The 19,290-nt window shown below is 58.1% G+C and overlaps 1 protein-coding gene across 1 annotated transcript in view; it reads right to left on the bottom strand.

Annotated features, from left to right (window-relative positions):
• Positions 1-639: 639 nt before the first annotated feature.
• The window catches only part of TERT (telomerase reverse transcriptase), a 37,479-nt gene continuing 18,828 nt past the window's right edge, over positions 640-19,290 (bottom strand). The window contains exons 7-16 of the mRNA XM_017515934.2: positions 18,809-18,904; positions 17,904-17,989; positions 14,934-15,047; positions 13,512-13,583; positions 11,554-11,742; positions 7,944-8,070; positions 6,994-7,055; positions 3,317-3,441; positions 2,207-2,344; positions 640-1,665 (exon numbers count right to left, since the gene is read on the bottom strand). Coding sequence (XP_017371423.1) covers positions 1,562-1,665; positions 2,207-2,344; positions 3,317-3,441; positions 6,994-7,055; positions 7,944-8,070; positions 11,554-11,742; positions 13,512-13,583; positions 14,934-15,047; positions 17,904-17,989; positions 18,809-18,904 — 1,113 coding nt within the window. The 3' untranslated portion in view covers positions 640-1,561. The remainder of the gene's footprint in view (positions 1,666-2,206; positions 2,345-3,316; positions 3,442-6,993; positions 7,056-7,943; positions 8,071-11,553; positions 11,743-13,511; positions 13,584-14,933; positions 15,048-17,903; positions 17,990-18,808; positions 18,905-19,290) is intronic.

The raw sequence follows: 19,290 nt of genomic DNA, 5'->3' as shown, positions 1-19,290 counted from the left end.
CGTGCCTGGCACCCGCCTGGGGAGATAAGAAGTCTGGCAGGCAGAGGACGAGGGCTCATCACCAGCCCCACCTGGAAGCCTCAGGTCCACACCCTCCACTGCCCCACTACCAGCCCTTCAGAGACAGAGTCACCTGGTCCACTCCGAAGAGAATGGCCAGAGGGGGAACGTGACTTTCAACCTGAGTTGGGGGGCTCAGGAGGAGGAAGCTTGGATTTTATAAAGGATGACATCATGCCCCTGCCTCCTTAAATGCTGATGGCCCAGAGGGTATGCCCCAGTGAAGCATGTCCGGAGCCACGGCTGCAGGCCGGCAGGGGAGGAGGGTGCCCAGCTAGGCTTCTCCATCATCCCCCACAACCCCCTAACTGGGCCCCCACGATCCCTGCTGCCCCGACTGGGGCCCCCGTCATCCCTGCTGCCTTTTGGGCCTGGACTTACTGCTCCCTCTTCCAGGGTGAGGACTCCACTTTCTACCCCCCACCCTCCTTCCCCTCCTGCCTCACAGCATCAGAAACCTCCCAGGCCCAGCCAGGCCATGGGTCTGCACTAACCATCACCCCATTCACACAGACGCTTCTGTAAACACATACAATGGTGTCTATGCAGTGCACATTAGGATTCAAACATTAGACTTTCTTCAAAACTGAAAAAAATCATATATTCAGTATTTTACTCCCACAGCCCCCCAGTGTGACCCACAGGGGCCCCCGTTCAGGTGCAGGGTACACCCTTGGTCACCCGAATTCCCAGAGCTCCCAGGGTCCTTCTCAGGGTCTCCACCTGGATGGCGGGGTGGAGGTCAGAGGTCAGGGTGAGGGACTGTTTGTGTGGGGAGTGGAAGCCAGGCCCCCGGAGAGGAGGAGCTGGCCCTGGGGTGGAGACAAGTACCAGCCTCAGGTGGGTGAGGACAACGGGTGCACTGGACACTCAGGCCTCAGCCAGATGATGCTCAGGGCTCGGGGCCAGCATGGGGACACAGGGGTGGCGCAGGGCACGCAAGGACGAGGCCTTAACTGCCTGACTCGGCCACCTGCTTTCAGGGAAAGCCCTGTCAGGAGTGGACTTTGGGTGATGCCGGCTGCGGGTCAGCAGGAGGATGCCTCACCCAGGACAGCACCCCGGGTCCAGAGGCTCCCGGCTGCTGCAGCCTGGCTGGGTGCAGAGGGCTGAGGGCCTCCCAAGGGCCCCTGTTTTGGGGACATGAGAAAGGCCCCCGGACCAGGATGGACCTCAGGCTGTGTGCAGACAGGCTCAGCACCCACCATCTGCTTCTGCAGCCTGCCTCCCCTAAGAGGACGCAGCTGAAGGATGGACCACCCCCACCAGTAATGAGAGGGTCTCGGTGGGCAGGCTCTGCTCCTGGAGGCACCAGGGAGGGAACCCCCCACACAGGAAGGAGCACTTTGGCGCCGCCCTTGCATTGCACACCCAGGGACCTGAGGGGCTGGCCCAGCGGCGTTGGCCTGGGGATGGGCTGCCCCTCCCTCCCTCAGACGTAGAGGCTGGCGTGACAGGGCTGCCGGTGCCCTCCCTTGGCCCTGCTGTGGGTGGGCGGCCATCAGTCCAGGATAGTCTTGAAGTCGGAGGGCAGCGCCGGGCTGGCTACAGCCTCCAAGGCAGCCAGCGTCGTCCTCAGGAGCTTCCGACTCAGCTGCGACTGGGCTGCGGGGCCAAAGCCAGACTCCGTTCTGGGAGAGGCCAGAGGGGACATCCCCCAGCCCTCCTGGGATATGCGGACAGCCGGGCAGGCGGGGCCCCGGCACCGTGTGGCCCTGGCTGGTGGGAACCCCAGTGAAGGAACGGACACCCCCCACCAGGGCAAGCAGACTGCCAGCAGCTGGAGCAGTGGGGCAGGAGAGAACGTAAGAAAGACCCGAGGAGCCCAGGACCCCATGCGGGCATCAGGACAGCAGCCAGGGCAGAGGCCGTGAGAGGACACAGGTCAGGGGTCAGAAGACTCCCAAGAGTGGGAAGGCATTGCCCCAGAGATGGGAGGCAGGGGTTTTGGGAAGTCGCAGACCCTGCCAAGCTCCAGGCCTGGGGACACCTGCATTTAGTCACATGGGACCACCAGCGTGGCTCCAGGCCCCCGAGGTCAGGTCCGGGGGCGCCTGCACTTCAGCAGCATCCGAGGCTGCCCGTGCTGCGTGCAGCGTTGGAGGATGAGCCTGGGGGTGCCCGCACCGGCCTCACCCACACTTGCCTGTCCTGAGCGACCCCAGGAGCGGCGCGTAGGTGACGCGGTGTCGACTCAGCTTGAGCAGGAAGGCTTGGCGGCACAGCCAGTGCACAGCCTCGGAGGGCAGCAGGCCGGCGGCGCCCTTGGCCCCCAGTGACGTCCCTGGAGGGCAAACAGAGGCCGAGGTGTCCACAGGCCCAGCCCAGCTCCCCTCCTGGGAGACACCGAAATGCTGCCCATCCCGACGGTCTGGGGGGCGCGGGGGGCTCCATCACCAGCCGCCCTGGCCCAAGCGCCGCGGGAGTCACAGCTGAAATGTTTCTTCAGTTTCTCCAAGTGAAATGTCCACAAGACAGAAATAACAGCAAGTAGAAGCTGTCAAACTCAGGACCGCAGGTTTGACGTGGCCTGAATTTCAGATGGATCAGAAACCTCCCTGACACTAGACAAAGTGTCCGGGGGCAGAGGGGGGCCTGCAGCTCCGTGATGGCTGTGCTCGGCCTCTGCTCCTGAGATGGGTGGGGGGCCTGGGCCTGGCCTCTTCCTAAGCCCTCGGCCTGGGTTTGCACAGGGGCCCTAAGCGCCACAGACAGGAGGCAGCCCAATCCTAACATGGGGCAAACAGAGGGGCCAGGCCCCCCAAATCCCACCACGAGGCAGAGACGCCAGTCCACCTAATCCCACCACGGGGCAAACAGGAGGGGCCAGGCCCCCCGAATCCCACCAAGGGGTAGAGAGGCCAGTCCTCCGAATCCCATCATGGGGCAGAGAGAAGAGGCCAGGCCTGCTGAATCCCACCACGGGGAAAACAGGAGGGGCCAGGACCCCCGAATCCCATCATAAGGAAAACAGGAGAGACCAGGCCCTCCAAATCCCACCACAGAGGAAATAGGAGGGGCCAGGCCCCCCAGGACTTCCCCAGGCAGAGTGAGGTGGGAAGGACAGCAGCTCCCATCCCTTCCATCTGGTGCTCTGCCCATCCCATGAGAGGACCGGAGACGGGCCTGCCGGCGGCTAAACCGCTTCCCAATGTGAAAAGGGGTAAGAATTTCCTAAGCCTGATTCACTCATGTCTCCTGACACGCCGACAGCAGCAGGCAGGCCCTGCTGCCATGGAGACTGGACACCGCATACCTGCATTCTTGGCTTTCAGAATGGAGTAGCAGAGGGAGCCCATGTCAGAGATAACACGCAGGAAAAACGCCGGGTTCTTCCACACTTGCTGCTGAAATGGGAGCTGGAGCACGCATGCATGGAACCTGCGGGATGGTGGACAGCATCAGAGGGCAGGCCTTCTACCAAGTCAGTGCCCAGGGTGTGGGCATGGCACACATGTGGAACCTGAGGGGCGCGGACAGCATCAGAGAGGCGGACAGGCCTCCTGATGAGACAGTACCCAGGGGTGTGGGCATGGGACATGCATGGAACCTGGGGGACAGCGGACACATCAGAGGACAGGCCACCTAACAAGACGGTGCCCGGGGTGTGGGCGTGGGCACGGCAGTGCACATGTACAGAGGTGTGTGTGTGCATGAAGCCACGGGCATGAGTTTCCCTGTGGGCACAGGTACACACACATGGATGCACGTGTGCATGTACCTGCGTGTCCAAGTGCACGCACAGGTACCCTGCACGTTTCTGTGTGCCATCTGTATGAATGCACACACCTGTGGAGGCTGAATCAGCTCCATGCTGGATGCTAACCCGCCATGCTTCTGACTAAGCCGTGTTCCGGGAAGGCCTCTAAGACTTCCAGTTTATCAATTGTTTGTGTACCAGCAGGTGCTCGCTGTACACCTGCCCTCAGTCACACAACCTCGATGTCATTGCAGTCAATGACCTGCACCTCCCTGCTGAGCCACCCGCCTCGGCGCTGCGTTGGCCCTGGGTCTGGACTGACAGTGCAGGGACCCAGCACCTTGTCTCATGGCCACTGGGACGCAGACTTGGCTTGTGTGTGTAGGTGAAGTCCCTACTACGTGTTTCTTTCCAAGAATCTGCATTTGTCCGTCTTTTTTGTTGTTGTTGAGACAGGGTCTCACTCTGTCACTCAGGCTAGAATACAGTGGTGTGATCTCAGGTCACTGCACCTCTACCTCCTGGGCTCAAGCAATCCTCCCACTGCAGCCTCCCAAGTAGCTGGAACTACAGGTGCACAGCGCACACTCAGGTGGCTTTTATTTCTTTGTCATAGAGATGGGATCCTCCCACGTTGCCCAGGCTGGTCTCAGGCCACCCTCTCGCCTTGGCCTCCCAGTGTTGGGACTACAGGTGTGAGCCGCTGCACCGGGCCTGTCAGCTCCTTCTTTGGCCTCTCAGCTTCCTGGGACTTTGGGGCAGGACTGCATCGACCTGCTCACTGTGAGACAGTTCAAGTGCACATGTGCTCATAAATGCATGTGCACATGTTCATGTGTACGTATGACCAGGGCACCCAGGCAAGGTGTCTTATGTGTGATCATGGTGCCTGTGCACAAGCTCATACATGTGTGTGATCAGGACACCTGTGCACAGATGCTCATGTGTGTGTGTGATCAGGATACCCGTGCACAGGTGTTCATACACGTGTGATCAGGACACCTGTGTACAGATGCTCATACGTGCATGTGATCAGGACACCCGTGCACAGGTGTTCATACCTGTGTGATCAGGACACCCGTGCACAGGTGCTCATATGTGTGATCAGGGCATCTGTGCACGGGTGCCCATACGTGCATGTGATCAGGACACCCGTGCACAGGTGTTCATACCTGTGTGATCAGGACACCCGTGCACAGGTGCTCATATGTGTGATCAGGGCATCTGTGCACGGGTGCCCATACGTGCATGTGATCAGGACACCCGTGCACAGGTGTTCATACCTGTGTGATCAGGACACCCGTGCACAGGTGCTCATATGTGTGATCAGGGCATCTGTGCACGGGTGCCCATACGTGCATGTGATCAGGACACCCGTGCACAGGTGTTCATACATGTGTGATCAGGGCACCCGTGCACAGGTGCTCATATGTGTGATCAGGGCATCTGTGCACAGGTGCCCATACGTGCGTGTGATCAGGGCACCTGTGTACCTGGTCTCACTGCCTGAACCCCTTCTGGAATAACCTGAGATCATTCCAATCAAGCCAGCACTCTGGTCTCAGCCTCTCAGTAACTATTGAGCTGGGAAGTCTCCCCACGTAGCAACGAGAGAAGCCAGCCCAGAATGCTTTTGCCCGAGGTCTGGGGTCAGCACAGGCAGGGGAAATGCCTTGCGTGGCCAGGGGCTCTCTTCTAAAGGGAGAAACAGCCGCCTGCCAGAGGTTGAGGCATCCATCCCCGGCCCGTGTGGGGGTGCAGCCAGCATGGCTGGGAAGGCTGAGCCCAGCAGATTGGAGTCACCCGCCCATGGTGCCACCGGGACTGCCACGGCCTCGCCTGCTGCAGCCTGACTGCTGTGAAATCGGGGCCCAGCTCTCCGTTCTCCCACTCCTGCGTCGAGGGAACAGGGTTCCTGGGCCTCCCACGTACCTGACTCTCTGTGTTTCGAAGTGGCCACAGCCCATCACACCTCGGTCTTCTCAGGGCTGCCCTAATCAAGTGACTACCCCAGGCCCCACGTGGGTGGGAGAACCCAGCATCCCTGCCCTGAGCCAGTCCCTCTACGGGAGCTCCTGGACCAGTGACCCTGGTGGGGAAATGAGGACAAAGCTGAGTACAGGAGGAGCAGGTGGCAGTGGCTCCCAGAGACCCAAGGGCTGGCCCAGAAGGCCACATGGCGCATGCCTGGGAAGCATCCTCTGACCTCCTCACAGCCCAAGGAGGCCCCAAGCACGCCAGCTGGACCGTGGGGTCCATCAAAGGGCCAGATGTCTGCAGTCCTCAGTGGCGCCTGTATCCAACACACTGACATGGACACTCTGAGAGTTTCCAGAACGGAGTCAGGCAGCCTGCATGAGGGCCCAGGCACCTGCCCGGGAGAAGCAGACAAGGGAGGATCCCAAGAGGAGAGAGAAGGCAGAAATAAGGCAGCCTGAGAGAGGAGGGGCGGCCGGGGAAGGAGGAGCGGCCCAGGGAAGGAGGGGTGGCCCGGGGAAGGAGGGGTGGCTCGGGAGAGGAGGGGCAGCCAGGAGACGGGCCACACGGGGTGGGGCTTTGGCATCCTGGCAGTCGGCTCCCAGTGGCTCAGGAGGCCTGTGGTGCCTGACTGCCCTTTGGTGCTGCCCAGAGGCTCCTGCCACCTGCACTGACTCCAGGCAGAAGCTGGTCCAGGGGCCTCCACACATTGGCCCTTCCCTCTGTGATAAAGTCGTTGATTCTTGGTGGGGGGCCTGGACCAGCCATGCCCAGAGCACAGGAGCTGGCCGGGCTGTGTGGGGAGCCGCACTCTGCTGCACCTTCCTAGGGCGGGACCGGCGACCCTCATCTGTACCCATCTTGGCCTCTGCCCTCTGACACCCTAAAGCCTCCAGCCTCTGATCTCCCACCTACTGTTCAGACGCCTTCCTGGCCTCCTCTAAGACACCCCCTTCAACATCTCTTTACCCCACGCCCGTCCTGCCTAGGATGGCCTCCACGAGTCCCATGGGCAGCACACAGGCACAGGAAGGACACCTGGGGCCACATCAGCTCCTACCACTACCTGGAGACCGAATGGGCACTTCACACAAAGCCATGCGGACACAGAACCACGCTGCGGGCAGCGCTGCCGAAAACGTGACACTCCTTACCCCTAAAACCCAGGAGTTCCCAGGTGAAGCCACTGATCAGAGGTGAGCAGGGCGGGGAGGGTCCCTGGAGGTTGGGCCCGCGCCGCCCCGGTGGTGGCTCACCTGTAAGCCTGCAGCAGGAAGGTCTTGTAGACATTGGTGTACACTGTCTGGAGGCTGTTCACCTACAGTCACCAAGAAAGAGCGAGAAAGGGCAGAAACCTCTCTGGGATTTTAAGTTCTTATTTCTTGCTTTATCATCCATTCAAACGGAATAAAAAAGGGGATCATTTTGATAAGAAACCATCCCTCTTCCCAGTGAAATCCGGCCTGGCTCTCACCAGGCAGCCATGAACCATGCTGAGCGGGGAGGCGCAGGGGGGGACTGGGGGCGTGATCAGAACTCTGGTGTCTGCCCAAGGATCGGCCAGGACATCGGCCAGGATGGGAAGGAACCAGGAGGGAGGGGGTGGATGCAAATGTCCAGATGGGACCACGCCCTCAGGGCCGCAGCTTCAGAGCCTCAGCCCAAGACCTGGGACCCTGTCTCAGGAGGGGCGGTGGTGCTGAGGACCAAGCAGGGTGAACATGAGGGGCCCTGGATACACATATGTGCATGCCTGCTACTGCACACCCACATGCACACATGCACCTCACACAAATGCACGCATGACTGCACATGCATGTCAGGTATGCATTTGCGTGTGCACATTGACACCTGCAGCCTTGCACACCTGTGCACATGCCGCCATGCATTCATGTACACACACACATGCATATGTGCACTCATATGTGCAGCCACACCTTCACCTTCAGACTTGCAAGGACACTACATGTATGCACACGCACATCAGGTATGTATCCACATGTGCATGCTCACACCTGCACCCTTGCACACCTGTGCACACGCTGCCATGCATTCATGTACACACGCTTATGTGCACATATGCACTCGTGCAGCCACACCTTCACCTTCAGACTTGCAGGCACTCCACACACATGTGCATACACTTGTGCACACAGTAACACACACGCCTCCTGAACTCTGAACTCTGTGCTGTCAGCCTGCTCACCTGCAAATCCAGAAAGAGGCTGTGACACTTCAGCCGCAAGACCCCAAATAGTTTGCGACGCATGCTCCTCCCGGCCTTGAAGCTGCGGTTGAAGGTGAGACTGGCTCTGATGGAGGTCCGGGCGTAGCTGAGACAAAGTGGGACGTCAGACTCAGGTCTCGCCCCCACACCACGCCCCTCCCGCAAAGTTTGCCGGGAAGAGCCTCCCTTCCTCCTCCTGCTCCTTGTCCTGCCTGAGGCGTGCACTGCAGCCCAAGGGGGCTGGGTGCCCACTCCACAGACGCAACGTGCTACACCCCCCATCTGGACCCTGCACAACCAAACCACCAGGACCTGGTTAGTGGTGCTGAGTGTATCCAAGCCTCGCATGGCCATGTGTGTGCATTCCTTATCTGCCCTCATGAGATCTACACATGATCCACCCAAAAACACATAAAAAATCGTGGAACCCCGGCTCCCGGGTGTCCCTCAGGTATGACTCAGCACCTTCATGGGAGAACACTGAGTCAGGCATGGGGAATCTCGCTGTGCTTGAGTCTCTGGGGTGGAAGAACCAGGCAGCAACATACACAGGGCTCCAGGAAGTGCACGTGGCACATGCAGGGTGTCTCCAGAGGGATGGGATGGACGCATCCCACTGGTGTCCCCTACGGCCTCGCCACCGCTCACTCCCGTGTGTCGTGTCCAAAGACAAACACGTGGCATCCGCGGCAGGCTCCCTGGGTGTGTTCCTTCACATCCAGCTCTGAATACTCTTACATTGAAATAAAGGTTTCGTGCCATTAAGCATTCTTCAAAAACACGTTTAACGGCAGACTAAGGTTTGTGATACGTGACACCTGCTGAGCCCCGTACCAGGGCAGGTTTGTAACTTGCTGTGGCAAGTCCTGCCACCTGGAGCACTGGAAATGGCAAGTAAGACCCAAGACGACGTCTGGTCACTTCAGAAATGGAATTACCGGGAAAACACAGGAGGACATTGTAAGGACTTCCACGCAAAGAATCTGCTTTCCAGAAAAGTCTTCCAGCTTGCCTCACCCCGACGCTGGCTCTCGGCAAGCCCAGGAAAGGAGCCAGCATGCGGAACAGGTCTTGCTGCCGGGTTCACACACACTTCTTTGACGCTGGTGGAAGAACCTTCCCAAGTGTGCATCAGATGTCTGTTTCTTCTTCCACAGCCGCCCCCAACACGACGTTGGGCTCTGGCCTGCCGTGAGCCTACGGGCCTCACCTGTGTGGAGTCCTCAGGCAGAATGAGACCCCGGAGCAGGCCAGGCTGCAATCATGTGCACCCCTTGCCAGCGGGGTGCCTGAGGGCAGGTCGCTCCCCTGAAGTCTGTCCTCTACGTCTCAGGTCATTGGGAGAACAAAGTGTGAGGATGAACGTGCAGCACCTTGCAGGCTCCCTGAAATCAGTCACACACACGGATGCTCCAGGGAATGGCCACTTTCACTGTGGCTCAGGCAAGTGAAGTTTCTCTGCAGGGTAAGCAATGCCTGTTTCCTCACCGATTTCATCTGCCTCCCTGTGTGTCCTTCCCCAGCACCCAATCAGGGAAACTTGTTTCCGCTGCTAGTGTTGTTTGCACGTAGCTTCTCTCCTACCTAGAATCTGCTCTGGTATACGTTATAAAGACGCAACTTACTTTCTTCCAGTTTTCTCACAAAAAAATTAAACACACATTCTCTTTTCCATCCGCTGTACCACACTCCACGTTAACACACATTTATGAGAGATAGTTCTGTCCATTAATTCTCACACATTCTGTCGCCCGAGCTGTGGTTTGGGAGATGAAAATCTGGACAAGAAATTTCCATCTTACCACTCTTCCTTTTTCACTTTTCTCAATCATTTTTCCTGTTTTCTTCTCCCAGATGTCCTTCAAGCCTTAGCTGTATGCTTCAGACACGGAGGATCTGAGTTCCCCCTGAATGCGTTGAACCACTGTCTCCACTGCTGAGCTTTTAGGGCCACAACTGCAAGCAGGCACACTGACCAAGCGGCCTTTGGGAGCATGGAATGTTCTGGTGTTGAACCCACATCTGATTCCCTGATGCCCACCTGTCTTGTACCAGTGTCTGTGGCTTTGTCAGTGTGTTCAGGGAGGACTCATTTTCCTGACTCATTCATCCATCCTTTGTCCTTCAATAACATTCATTGATATTTGCCAGAGGCTAGAACCAGGGGTGCCTGTCCTTAAAAATGCCAGTTTCATGGGAAGCAAAATAAGCAGTGGATGGTTCATGGCTGACTGGTATGGCCAGCATTGCAGAGGTGCCTGGGAGAGGTGTGGAGGTGCTGGGAGCCCAGGAAATCTGGAAATCACCCAGACAAAGCCAGTGGAGGCCAGGATCAGGTGAGGTCAGGAGAGGGAGGCAGGGACTCTGGGTGGCACAGGGGACTGGCACCCTGGTGGGGAGGGGGCTGCAGGAGGGATGTGCTGGGCACCATGCACAAGGGTGCCTACACCTGCCGTTCCCACATCACAAGGGATGTCTGTACCTGCTGTCTCTCCATGAAGCAAACCCCAGGGAGCATTCTGGAAACAGGCAAAGTCCAGACCTAGACTGTTGCACTCAGAATGACTGGACCCCAGTTTAAACCACTGGTTTAGCAAATACCTACTTCTTATTTCTCTTCCCATGAAGCTGTGCCTTTTAAAGGAAGGTGGCCCCATTTCCGGCCTCTAACCCAGCACCAGTGAATTTTATTGAAGGACAGAGGACAGGATAAAGAAAACACCTGTCCACGGGTTTGGAATGCTGATACTTTCTGGTTTAAGACAGTCTCACTCTGCTGCCTCAGGCCAAAGTGCAGTGGGGTGATCTCGGTTCACTGCACCCTCTCCCTCTTAGGTTCAAGTGATTCTCCTGCCTCAGCCTCCCGCACAGCTGGGACTACAGGTGTGTGCCACCACATCCAGCTAACTATTTTTCAGTAGAGATGTTGGCCAGGCTGGTCTCAAACTCCTGGCCTCAAGTGATCCCTCAGCCTCCCAAAGTGCTGGGATTATAGGTGTGAGCCACTGTGTCCCGCTGGGAATGTTGATTCTTTTTACTCATAAAAGGAACAACACAGATTTCTGTATCTATGTTCAACTTCAGTCCATTTGTGTCTGCATTTGAGGTGGGGCCATGAGCTCTTGGGCTCAAGGAAAATGGAACCCCAGCATTTTGTACAGAGACCCCCAAACACAACAGCCCCGTCCCGATGTGTCACACATGATCATGAACTCATGGCATCCCGTGGGCTGTGAACGAGCCTCGGAGTGTGTGTCCTTATGGTGGAGAGACTCACACCTGACAGGGCCTCACTAGCTCTGGGCTTGGATCCAGACTGCTCTCGGAGGATACAGCACTCCTGGGGCTGGTGCACAATCTCCTTACACCAAAACAGCACAGAAAACGGCTCCCCTTGTGAGCACCCTCACTCCCACAGAAAAGACACATTTCTGCTCAGCCCTGGATTGGAGGAGGGGCACCCTGTGGCCCCTGACCCTTTGGGTTTGGCAGGTGCCTGCCCCACATGGAAGCAGGGGTAGATGGGACCACCCTGCAGCACCATCTGCCCCGCCGGGCACAGGCTCTGCCCCTAGCCAGGCACGCTCACCTAGAGAAGTCACTCTGCACCTCCAGGGTCCGGGTGTCCAGCAGCAGGCCGCACCAGGGGAACAGGCCATGGGCTGGGAGCTGGACAAACACCGCGCTGCCCAAGGCCTCATCGTCCACGGGGAAGTTCACCACCGTCTTCCGCAAGTTCACCACACAGCCATACTCAGGGATACCTTGAACAAGGGTCCTAAGGCAGAGGGGCAACGTCACCCAGGAGGGGCCCTGACGCCCTTGTGAAAACCCCGGAGAAGCGGTGCTGGGGAGTGGGGTGCTGGGCCTGGCAGAAGCTCTGAGGAGCCCGGACCCAGCCCTGCCCCGGACTTCAGGGTGTTTGCCCTGTCTCCTGTGCAGGACAGGTAGGTGAGTGCACGCAGGAACCTGGCCTGGACCCAGGACAGCCAGGACTCAGACGGGAGGTGCAGCCCCAGAGGCCCCTGTGATGGTCCATCTCACGTGTCCCCATGGCAAGGCCACCATCCTGTCACAAAGACTCATCTGCGGTCTGGGGTAGACTAAGATCTGAACAAGAAACTCCCACCACGTCACTCAACCCCAGCGACCCCGTCGTCCCCACCGCGTCACTCCTCCTCCGAGACTCTGCTGTTCTCCTGGGTGCCCTGAAGGCATCTGCTGTGCTTTAGACGCACAGGGGAGGGTTCTGAGGTCCTGCCCAGGCAGGGGACCCAGCTGGGCTGTGAGCTGGGCAACACCAATCACCAGCTTCACGTCAAGAAGGTTCCCTCACTGGGTCATGAGCCTCACCCACCCATCTCAGGGAGCCGCCCCGTGCCCAGCAGCCTCTGCTCTGGCCCTGGGCGTCCCCTGCCCTTCCTGCGACCTCTGCCCTGGCCCCAGGCGTCCCCCTGCCCTTCCTGTGGCCTCTGCTCAGGCCCTGGGGATCCTCTTGACCTTCCTGTGACTACTGCTTTGGCTCTGGGGATCCCATTCTTCCTGCACCCTCTGCTCTGGGCCTGGGTGTCCCACTGCCCTTCCTGTGGCCTGGACCTGGGACCTCAGCCGGCTGCTCAGTCCCCTGGTGCCTTCCCAGCTCCCTGCAGCCACCCCTGCCTGTTCCATGCTTGCTGACTCCTCTCCTGGGGGTCCTGCCCTGGGTAGGGCCCCAACCAGACATGCTGAGCCACCTCCCTGGCCCGTACCCTCAGGAACTTGCCACAAGAGAAGCAGCGTCCCCATCTGCTCCGTCCCCTCACTGGCCTGAGCACTCCTAAGCCCTCAGTTGGTCCCGAGTGAATCTTAGTGGATTTAAATGTGCGTCGCCTGCTGTGATTTCACTGTGTGCTCTGGGCCGCGGTACTGATGGTGCTGAAGAGCGCGGGGCGTGTCCTCACACCCAGAACAGCACTGGGGGGACGGTGGTGCCGTCGAGGGAAACCACGCTCGACAATCCCTGCGCTAAGGCCAGGCTTCCTGTGCCTGATTTTAGTTTGAGCCACAAAGTCAACTCTGAGACCCACCCCAGCCATCTCCACGCTTCAGGACAGCACCACAAATCTGAATTTGCTGCTGATCCCAAACCACCCCACGAGGAAACATGACTGCAGCCAACTCGGCGGGCAAGCTCCTCGGCAGGTCCTGCTCCCCACAGGCTCGGGCGCACTCCCCTGCACAGACCTGGGGGTCTCACGGGGGCCCCAGGAACCGCCACGCTTGAAGACTTTCCAAAGAGCGGCAGGAGCCAGCACCACCTGCGCTCGGTGTGTGCGTAACCCGCGTGCACCTCCGCGGGACCGGGGCCTGCTCTCTCCCGAAGGCGGCCCTGCGTCCCCAGGCCTGGGTACGCGGCCAAGCACCTCTGCTCTTGTGGATCTAGCACTGACAAAGAGAGGACTCGGCAGAAACCACGCTGCAGTGCCAGGGGCAGGACATGGCGGGGGCTCGGCTCTGCAAAGGCCACGGGCCGCGGAGGTCCACAGGGATGTGCGATGCGGGCCTCACCTGAGGAAGGCTTTTGCGTGGCTGAGGTGAGGTGTCACCAACAAGAAGTCATCCACCAAACGCAGGAGCAGCCTAAAACAAGGGAAACGCACGGGCAAGGTTAACTTCACACCTCGTGTGTACTATCCTTCCGTGAGGAACTGAGCGTCAAACAACCTACTCAGGCAAAATAAAGTGACACTCTCCAAAGCGCTTCAATAAAAAACTTAAATTCCTTCCAACAGACGTGCTCTCCAGTTAACCGTAAGGCGATTCCTTACTTATGACAAGCACACGGTGTTCGTGCGACTCAGCACCAGCTGAGGATGAACGGCGGCCGTCTGGTGCGACCCCAATTCTGACTCAGGGAAAAGCAGCTGAAGACAGTAAGAGTGCTGGGCTGGGAACGTCACCCCTTCTGAGCTGCGTGGTGCCCTCTACCAGCGTGACAGCTGTGGTTCTCAGTGTCACCCGAGGCCCAGACCCTGTCCACAGGAAGCTGGGCACGGTGCACCGTGTGCAAATCAGAGTCACCCTCGAGCCCAAGCCTGGCGCCTGCGGCCGTGGACCCAGGCGTCCTGTTGCGGAGGGCCGACCAGTGTGCCGTCAGCTGGAGGACACTTCCCTCCGGGTCCCAGAGCAAGCTGTGTGTACCAGACATTTTTGTTTCTTTGACATAAACTTATTTCAACCCAGAACTTGAATCTTAATGAAAAAGAACCTTGATCCACCGTACGTGCTATGATTAGAACCAGAGTTTTAAAAGATGCACAAGAAAAACCCAGACTTCAAGAGAAATGGCCCTGTGGCTGCAGGCTTCCCGACGCATCCTTCACTAACTGTCTGCCTATTTTCACTAAAAAAGTCACTGCTATCAACAAGAGCAGCAGAGCCGAACCACATTAGGTTGGCCCAACATTTAGAAGTGAGACGTCCTTGGGTGTAGACCCCATGAGAGTGGGATGGGCAATGGGCTGAAGACACACCCAGCCCAGGCCACCTGTCAAGGGCTTGCCGGGTGACCTGGGGCCTCAGGCTGCACCAGACCCATCTCCCTGAGGACCTCAAGGAACCCAAGTGGATGTCATGGAAGCTGGTGTGCTTCCTGGGTGTTGAGTTCACAAGCTCGTCACACAGGGCAGTGGCCCTCCTACCTGCCGAGGCCTGCAGACACGGCTGCTGGACAGAGTCCACATGGGGCCCACAGAGCACGCCTGCGCTGCCCCGCCCCAGCGGCTTCCCACCAAGGAGGGGCTGCAACCTTGCCTGGTGCCTCAAGATGGAAAAGTCATGGCCTCCAGAGCGCCACAAACATTAACACTGAATGCCACGAAAGCAAATCAACCATCACCCAAGCCCCCAGGAAAGAGGAGGTCTCACCTGTCCTGCCCGCCAAATCCTCACCCGTCCTGTCCCGTCCCCACCGTCCCGCCCCGTCCTCACCCGTCCTGCCGAATCCCGGCAAACAACTTGTTCTCCATGTCGCCGTAGCACAGGCTGCAGAGCAGTGTGGACAGGATGGAGCCCTGCGGGATCCCCTGACACTGGACGTAGGACCTGGTGGGGGAGACACAGGCCAGAGTCGGGCAAGTGGGGGTGCTGGACTCACACAGAGCAACACGCAGACACGCACTCACACAGAGAGCGCCCCACACACCAACGTGTCTACCATTCAGCTGGCAGGCACCTAAGATGCGCACACAGTCCCCGCGCCCCAGTCTCTCACTGTGAACTGGGATGGTTTGAAGCAGACACAGCCATCGGTGTGACCACATCCTTGTTCTGGTGCATCAGGGCTTTCTTTTGTGAAGTGGTTTACATCTTAGTTTATTTACAGAACAGACACTTGACCTGGAAGGAATGCTCACCTGGCCTCATGTCTTTTCAGGGAATGTATCCACAGTGAGAGACCGACAGCCCTACTGAGCAGCTGTGTGCAGATGGAGACAACCTTCCCCAGTTCTACAATGACCAACGAAACACACTCTGCAGACAAACAAGGACGCCAGGGGTGTGTTTTCTGACAAACAGAGCAGAAGAGGCCCTCGGAACGTGAAGGTGCACACGGGAGACACACCTGCCACACGACCCTCGGCTGTCCTTGGAGCTCGAAGGACGCCCACTCCTGTTGCTAAGAGACACTGAGGCCTCCTGCAGAGACAAGACCCGTTATTTTCAAGGAGCGCTGTATGTGGTCACCTTAAAAACAGGCTTTCTGGGCAGGCGCAGTGGCTCACACCTGTAATCCCGGCACTTTGGGAGGTCAAGGTGGGTGGATCACCTGAAGTCAGACTGAGACCAGCCTAGCCAACATGGCGAAACCCTGACTCTACTAAAAATATGAAAATTAGCTAGGCATGGTGGCAGGTGCCTGTAATCTTAGCTACTTGGGAGGCTGAGGCGGGAGAGTTGCTGGAACCTGGGAGGCAGGGGTTAGTGAGCTGAGATCGTGACATTGTCCTCCAGCCTGGGCAGACAACACGGACACTCCGTCTCAAAAAGAAAAAAAAAAAAAAAAAAAAAAAAAAAGAGGCTTTCCTCATCGGTGCAGACATCACACTGATGGGCAGGAGGGCGGTGCTTTTCACACAGAGGCACCAACTCTAGGAGTCCGGCCAGCCCAGCGCGGCGACGCATGCAGATGTGCCCCTGTGGGCGGGCAGGATGGGAAACTCTCTGTTCTTGGTTTTTGGGGCAACACGTTTTGAAGATGTTTTTGTTCAGAGGGCAAACTGGACCACAATGGGGATGTGAGTTTCGGGCCTGTCTGTGTCCTAGGGACGGGACAGACACAGCCGCCTCTTGTCCGTCAGGGCACGAGCAGACAGTCACGCCTCACATTCCCCTGCCACACCCTGACAGCATGTGACTCGATCATCTTAGTAAAATTCACAGCCAGAAAGGAGTCCTGTGGCGGCCGCTCTGAGGAGTAACTTTTGTTAGATACAGTGAACCCCAAGTTTCTCTTTCAAGAATCAGTACGTCAGTATGTCCACCTCTCTTATTCTTTAATTCTCAATTGCAAAGTTTAACTTCCGTGTAGTTCCAGGAAACAACTTTCTCCACCGGTTCTAATCAGTCGTTCACGTCTGTTCCCCCGGCCCCTGGCTCCATCCTGACTCATCCGGGTCATCTGCTTCGGTCGCCTGCTCTGACCTGCCTGTAACTGTCCTTCCCACCAAACCACCCACCCTGCCACTCCAGCTCGGACCCCTGCTCTCTTTAAAACAGCCAATCGGGATGAGTCTAGCCTGTGCGGTCTAACCTAGCCAACAGGGGAACAGCACAGCAGCAGGGGCGACCCTGGTCACTCCTTTTAATAAATACCCCTTTTCCTCCCCTGTCCAAGCATGCGGTCACTCTTCTCCATCTGTGCACCGCACCCTTATGAGGAAGTAAACTGCCTTGCTGAGAGGACTTATCTTCCAGAGCAATTTCTTTTGCAGCATTGAAATTTTACTTGTAACACGTGGCCAGTGGCTTCTGTGGCCTGGGTGCCACTTACACACGGGCACACATGTCCCTTGGTCAAAATTCCCTCTGCTGCCATCTGCAATCAGTTTTTTAATATTTCTAATTATACTTTAATAAATATTATAATTGCTTATAATAACATGAGTGATTACTTATAATGCAACAATTAACAGTTATATTTTTGAATAAATGCTTCTGAGGCTATCTGTCTGCTGGAGACGATCCCAGAGAGGGGCCTCCGCAGTCCAGCCTGACTGTGCTGGCAATTCCTCCAGGCCTCTGCTCTCCCCGGGCACGTGTGGCCACAGGCAGACGCCTGCTGGGAGGTGCGTGGTTTCACTTAAAATCCAGGGGACGTGCTGAGGCCCTGGGCACAGAGGCTGTGTGATGGCAGCTCTCCCAGGCCGCCTGCCCACTGGCACCCAAGAGGAGCAAACTACACGGTCAAGCCCCCACTTTCCAGATGGGAAGTCTAGTCTTAAAGAGGAGAGCCCGTGCCCTTGCAGGGTCACGTGACAGGGACACGAATAAAAACCAGATAAAATCCTCGTGTACCTGAGGGATACAAGAGCGTGAGAGTCGGGTTTTCAGCTCTGGTAACTTGGAGCTGACAAGCCACAGGCTCAAATGCTGAGCTGCACACCTGACCCAGACGTGCCCCAGGCCCCTCGTCCTCAGCACAGGGGCAAGTCCACACCCAGCCTGCCATTCCCAGGCCTCGCGTGGCCTCTGCTCTGCACCGGCAGCTGCCAGCCAAGCCATGTTCCTGGGGCCTCGGGAGCCTCCAGCACGGGAGCCAGAGGGGGTGGGGGGGGGCCAGAAAAGGAGACCCCAGAGGCCCCCTGGAGAAGGGCAGCAGGAAACAGAAAGGAGGGAGGTGGGCAGAAGCCCAACCCGCCCGCCCGCCACCGGCAACGGCACCCATGCGCCACGACTCACTTGCCCCCGATCCTCACGACGTGGTTGCACAAGAAGCGTAGGAAGACGTCGAAGAGGCCACTGCTGGCCTCATTCAGGGAGGAGCTCTGGGAAAGCAGACGGGAGACGGGAGTGAGCGGTGGGCGCAGAGACAGGTAGGACTGTGGCCAAGAAAGACCCCAAGTCCCTTTTGGGGTCAGTTTTTGTGATGAAGTGCAGGGCTAGGCTGGAATGTAGGGCCACCATGGGCTGGCCAGGCCGAGTCTCTGCAGACACAGAGGGCCTTAGGCACAGTGTGTGACGAAGAACATACCCTCTGGGCCACTGTGTATCCACTGGGCTCAGACCCACACATGCTGCCGCAGCCTAGACAGCAATGGGTCTGGGTCCCAGAAGCCCACGCCCTGCTCATCCCCACCCTGGGAGCAAAGGAAATTTGCCCAAAGGTCTGTGAGCCTCACCCAGTGGACATGAATGTCCCATAAGTGGAGCAAGGGCTAAAGAGGCATCTGCAAAGAGCCACAGAGCCACGTGAGCAGACCCAGCACAGAGAAGTCAGCCCAGCGGGCGCAGCTCAAACATGCCTGTCCTCCTAAAGGAGAGAGACACGCTTCCTTTGGCCTCAAGCTCCACACTGACAGAGAAGATGTTTAGCAAATCATGAATGAAGCCACTGTAGAGCGGAGAGAGGCCGTGCGGTCAAATGCAAGCAGCTGCCGGAACGTGGCAACTGTCAGAGCGTGGCACAGCTCAGCGTGGGACGTGCTGGGGATTCCACCAAGGCACACGGCTCATCACAGCCCCACGACAGCTCACTACCCCCTACCCCGCCCAGAGCCAACAGTCTGGTGATGACCCCAGCAACACCCCAAGTGAGGACCCGCCGTTGGGAGCATGTGCCCAACCCTGTGGGGCAGTGCCCAGACCTGCTCGATGACAACGGCATCCCTCAGGGAGCTGGTCTCCTGCAGGTGGGCCACAAACTGCCGCATGTATGGTTGGAGGTCCGTCAGGGTGGAGACCTGCCGGCAGAGGGGAGGCCGTGAGCCACAAATACTGCCCGCCCCGGCCCAGGGCTGGGTACATGCTTCTTCCAACCAGGACACACAGAGCTGCGCCACCTGTGACCAAGCCCCATGGCGACAGGAAGCCCGGGAGCCCCCGGGGAGCTTCTGTGTGGGAAAGGGGACAAATGGGGATGAGGACAAAAAGTAGCTACAAACACCCCAGAACGCCACCTGCTGTCACCACAATCCAGACACCCCATGACCAACAACCATCCACGGTCACCACACACCAGATCCCACCACCAGCCACCATCCAGTCACCACACCACACCCCCCACCACCAACCACCATCCAGTCACCACACCACACCCCCCACCACCAACCACCATCCAGTCACCACA

This window comes from Cebus imitator, unplaced genomic scaffold (genome assembly GCF_001604975.1).
Source record: "Cebus imitator isolate Cc_AM_T3 unplaced genomic scaffold, Cebus_imitator-1.0 Scaffold567, whole genome shotgun sequence".
In the NCBI taxonomy this organism is placed as follows: Eukaryota; Metazoa; Chordata; class Mammalia; order Primates; family Cebidae; genus Cebus; species Cebus imitator.
Note: the sequence above shows the minus strand (reverse complement) of the source record. Positions and strands in the feature narration are given on the sequence as shown.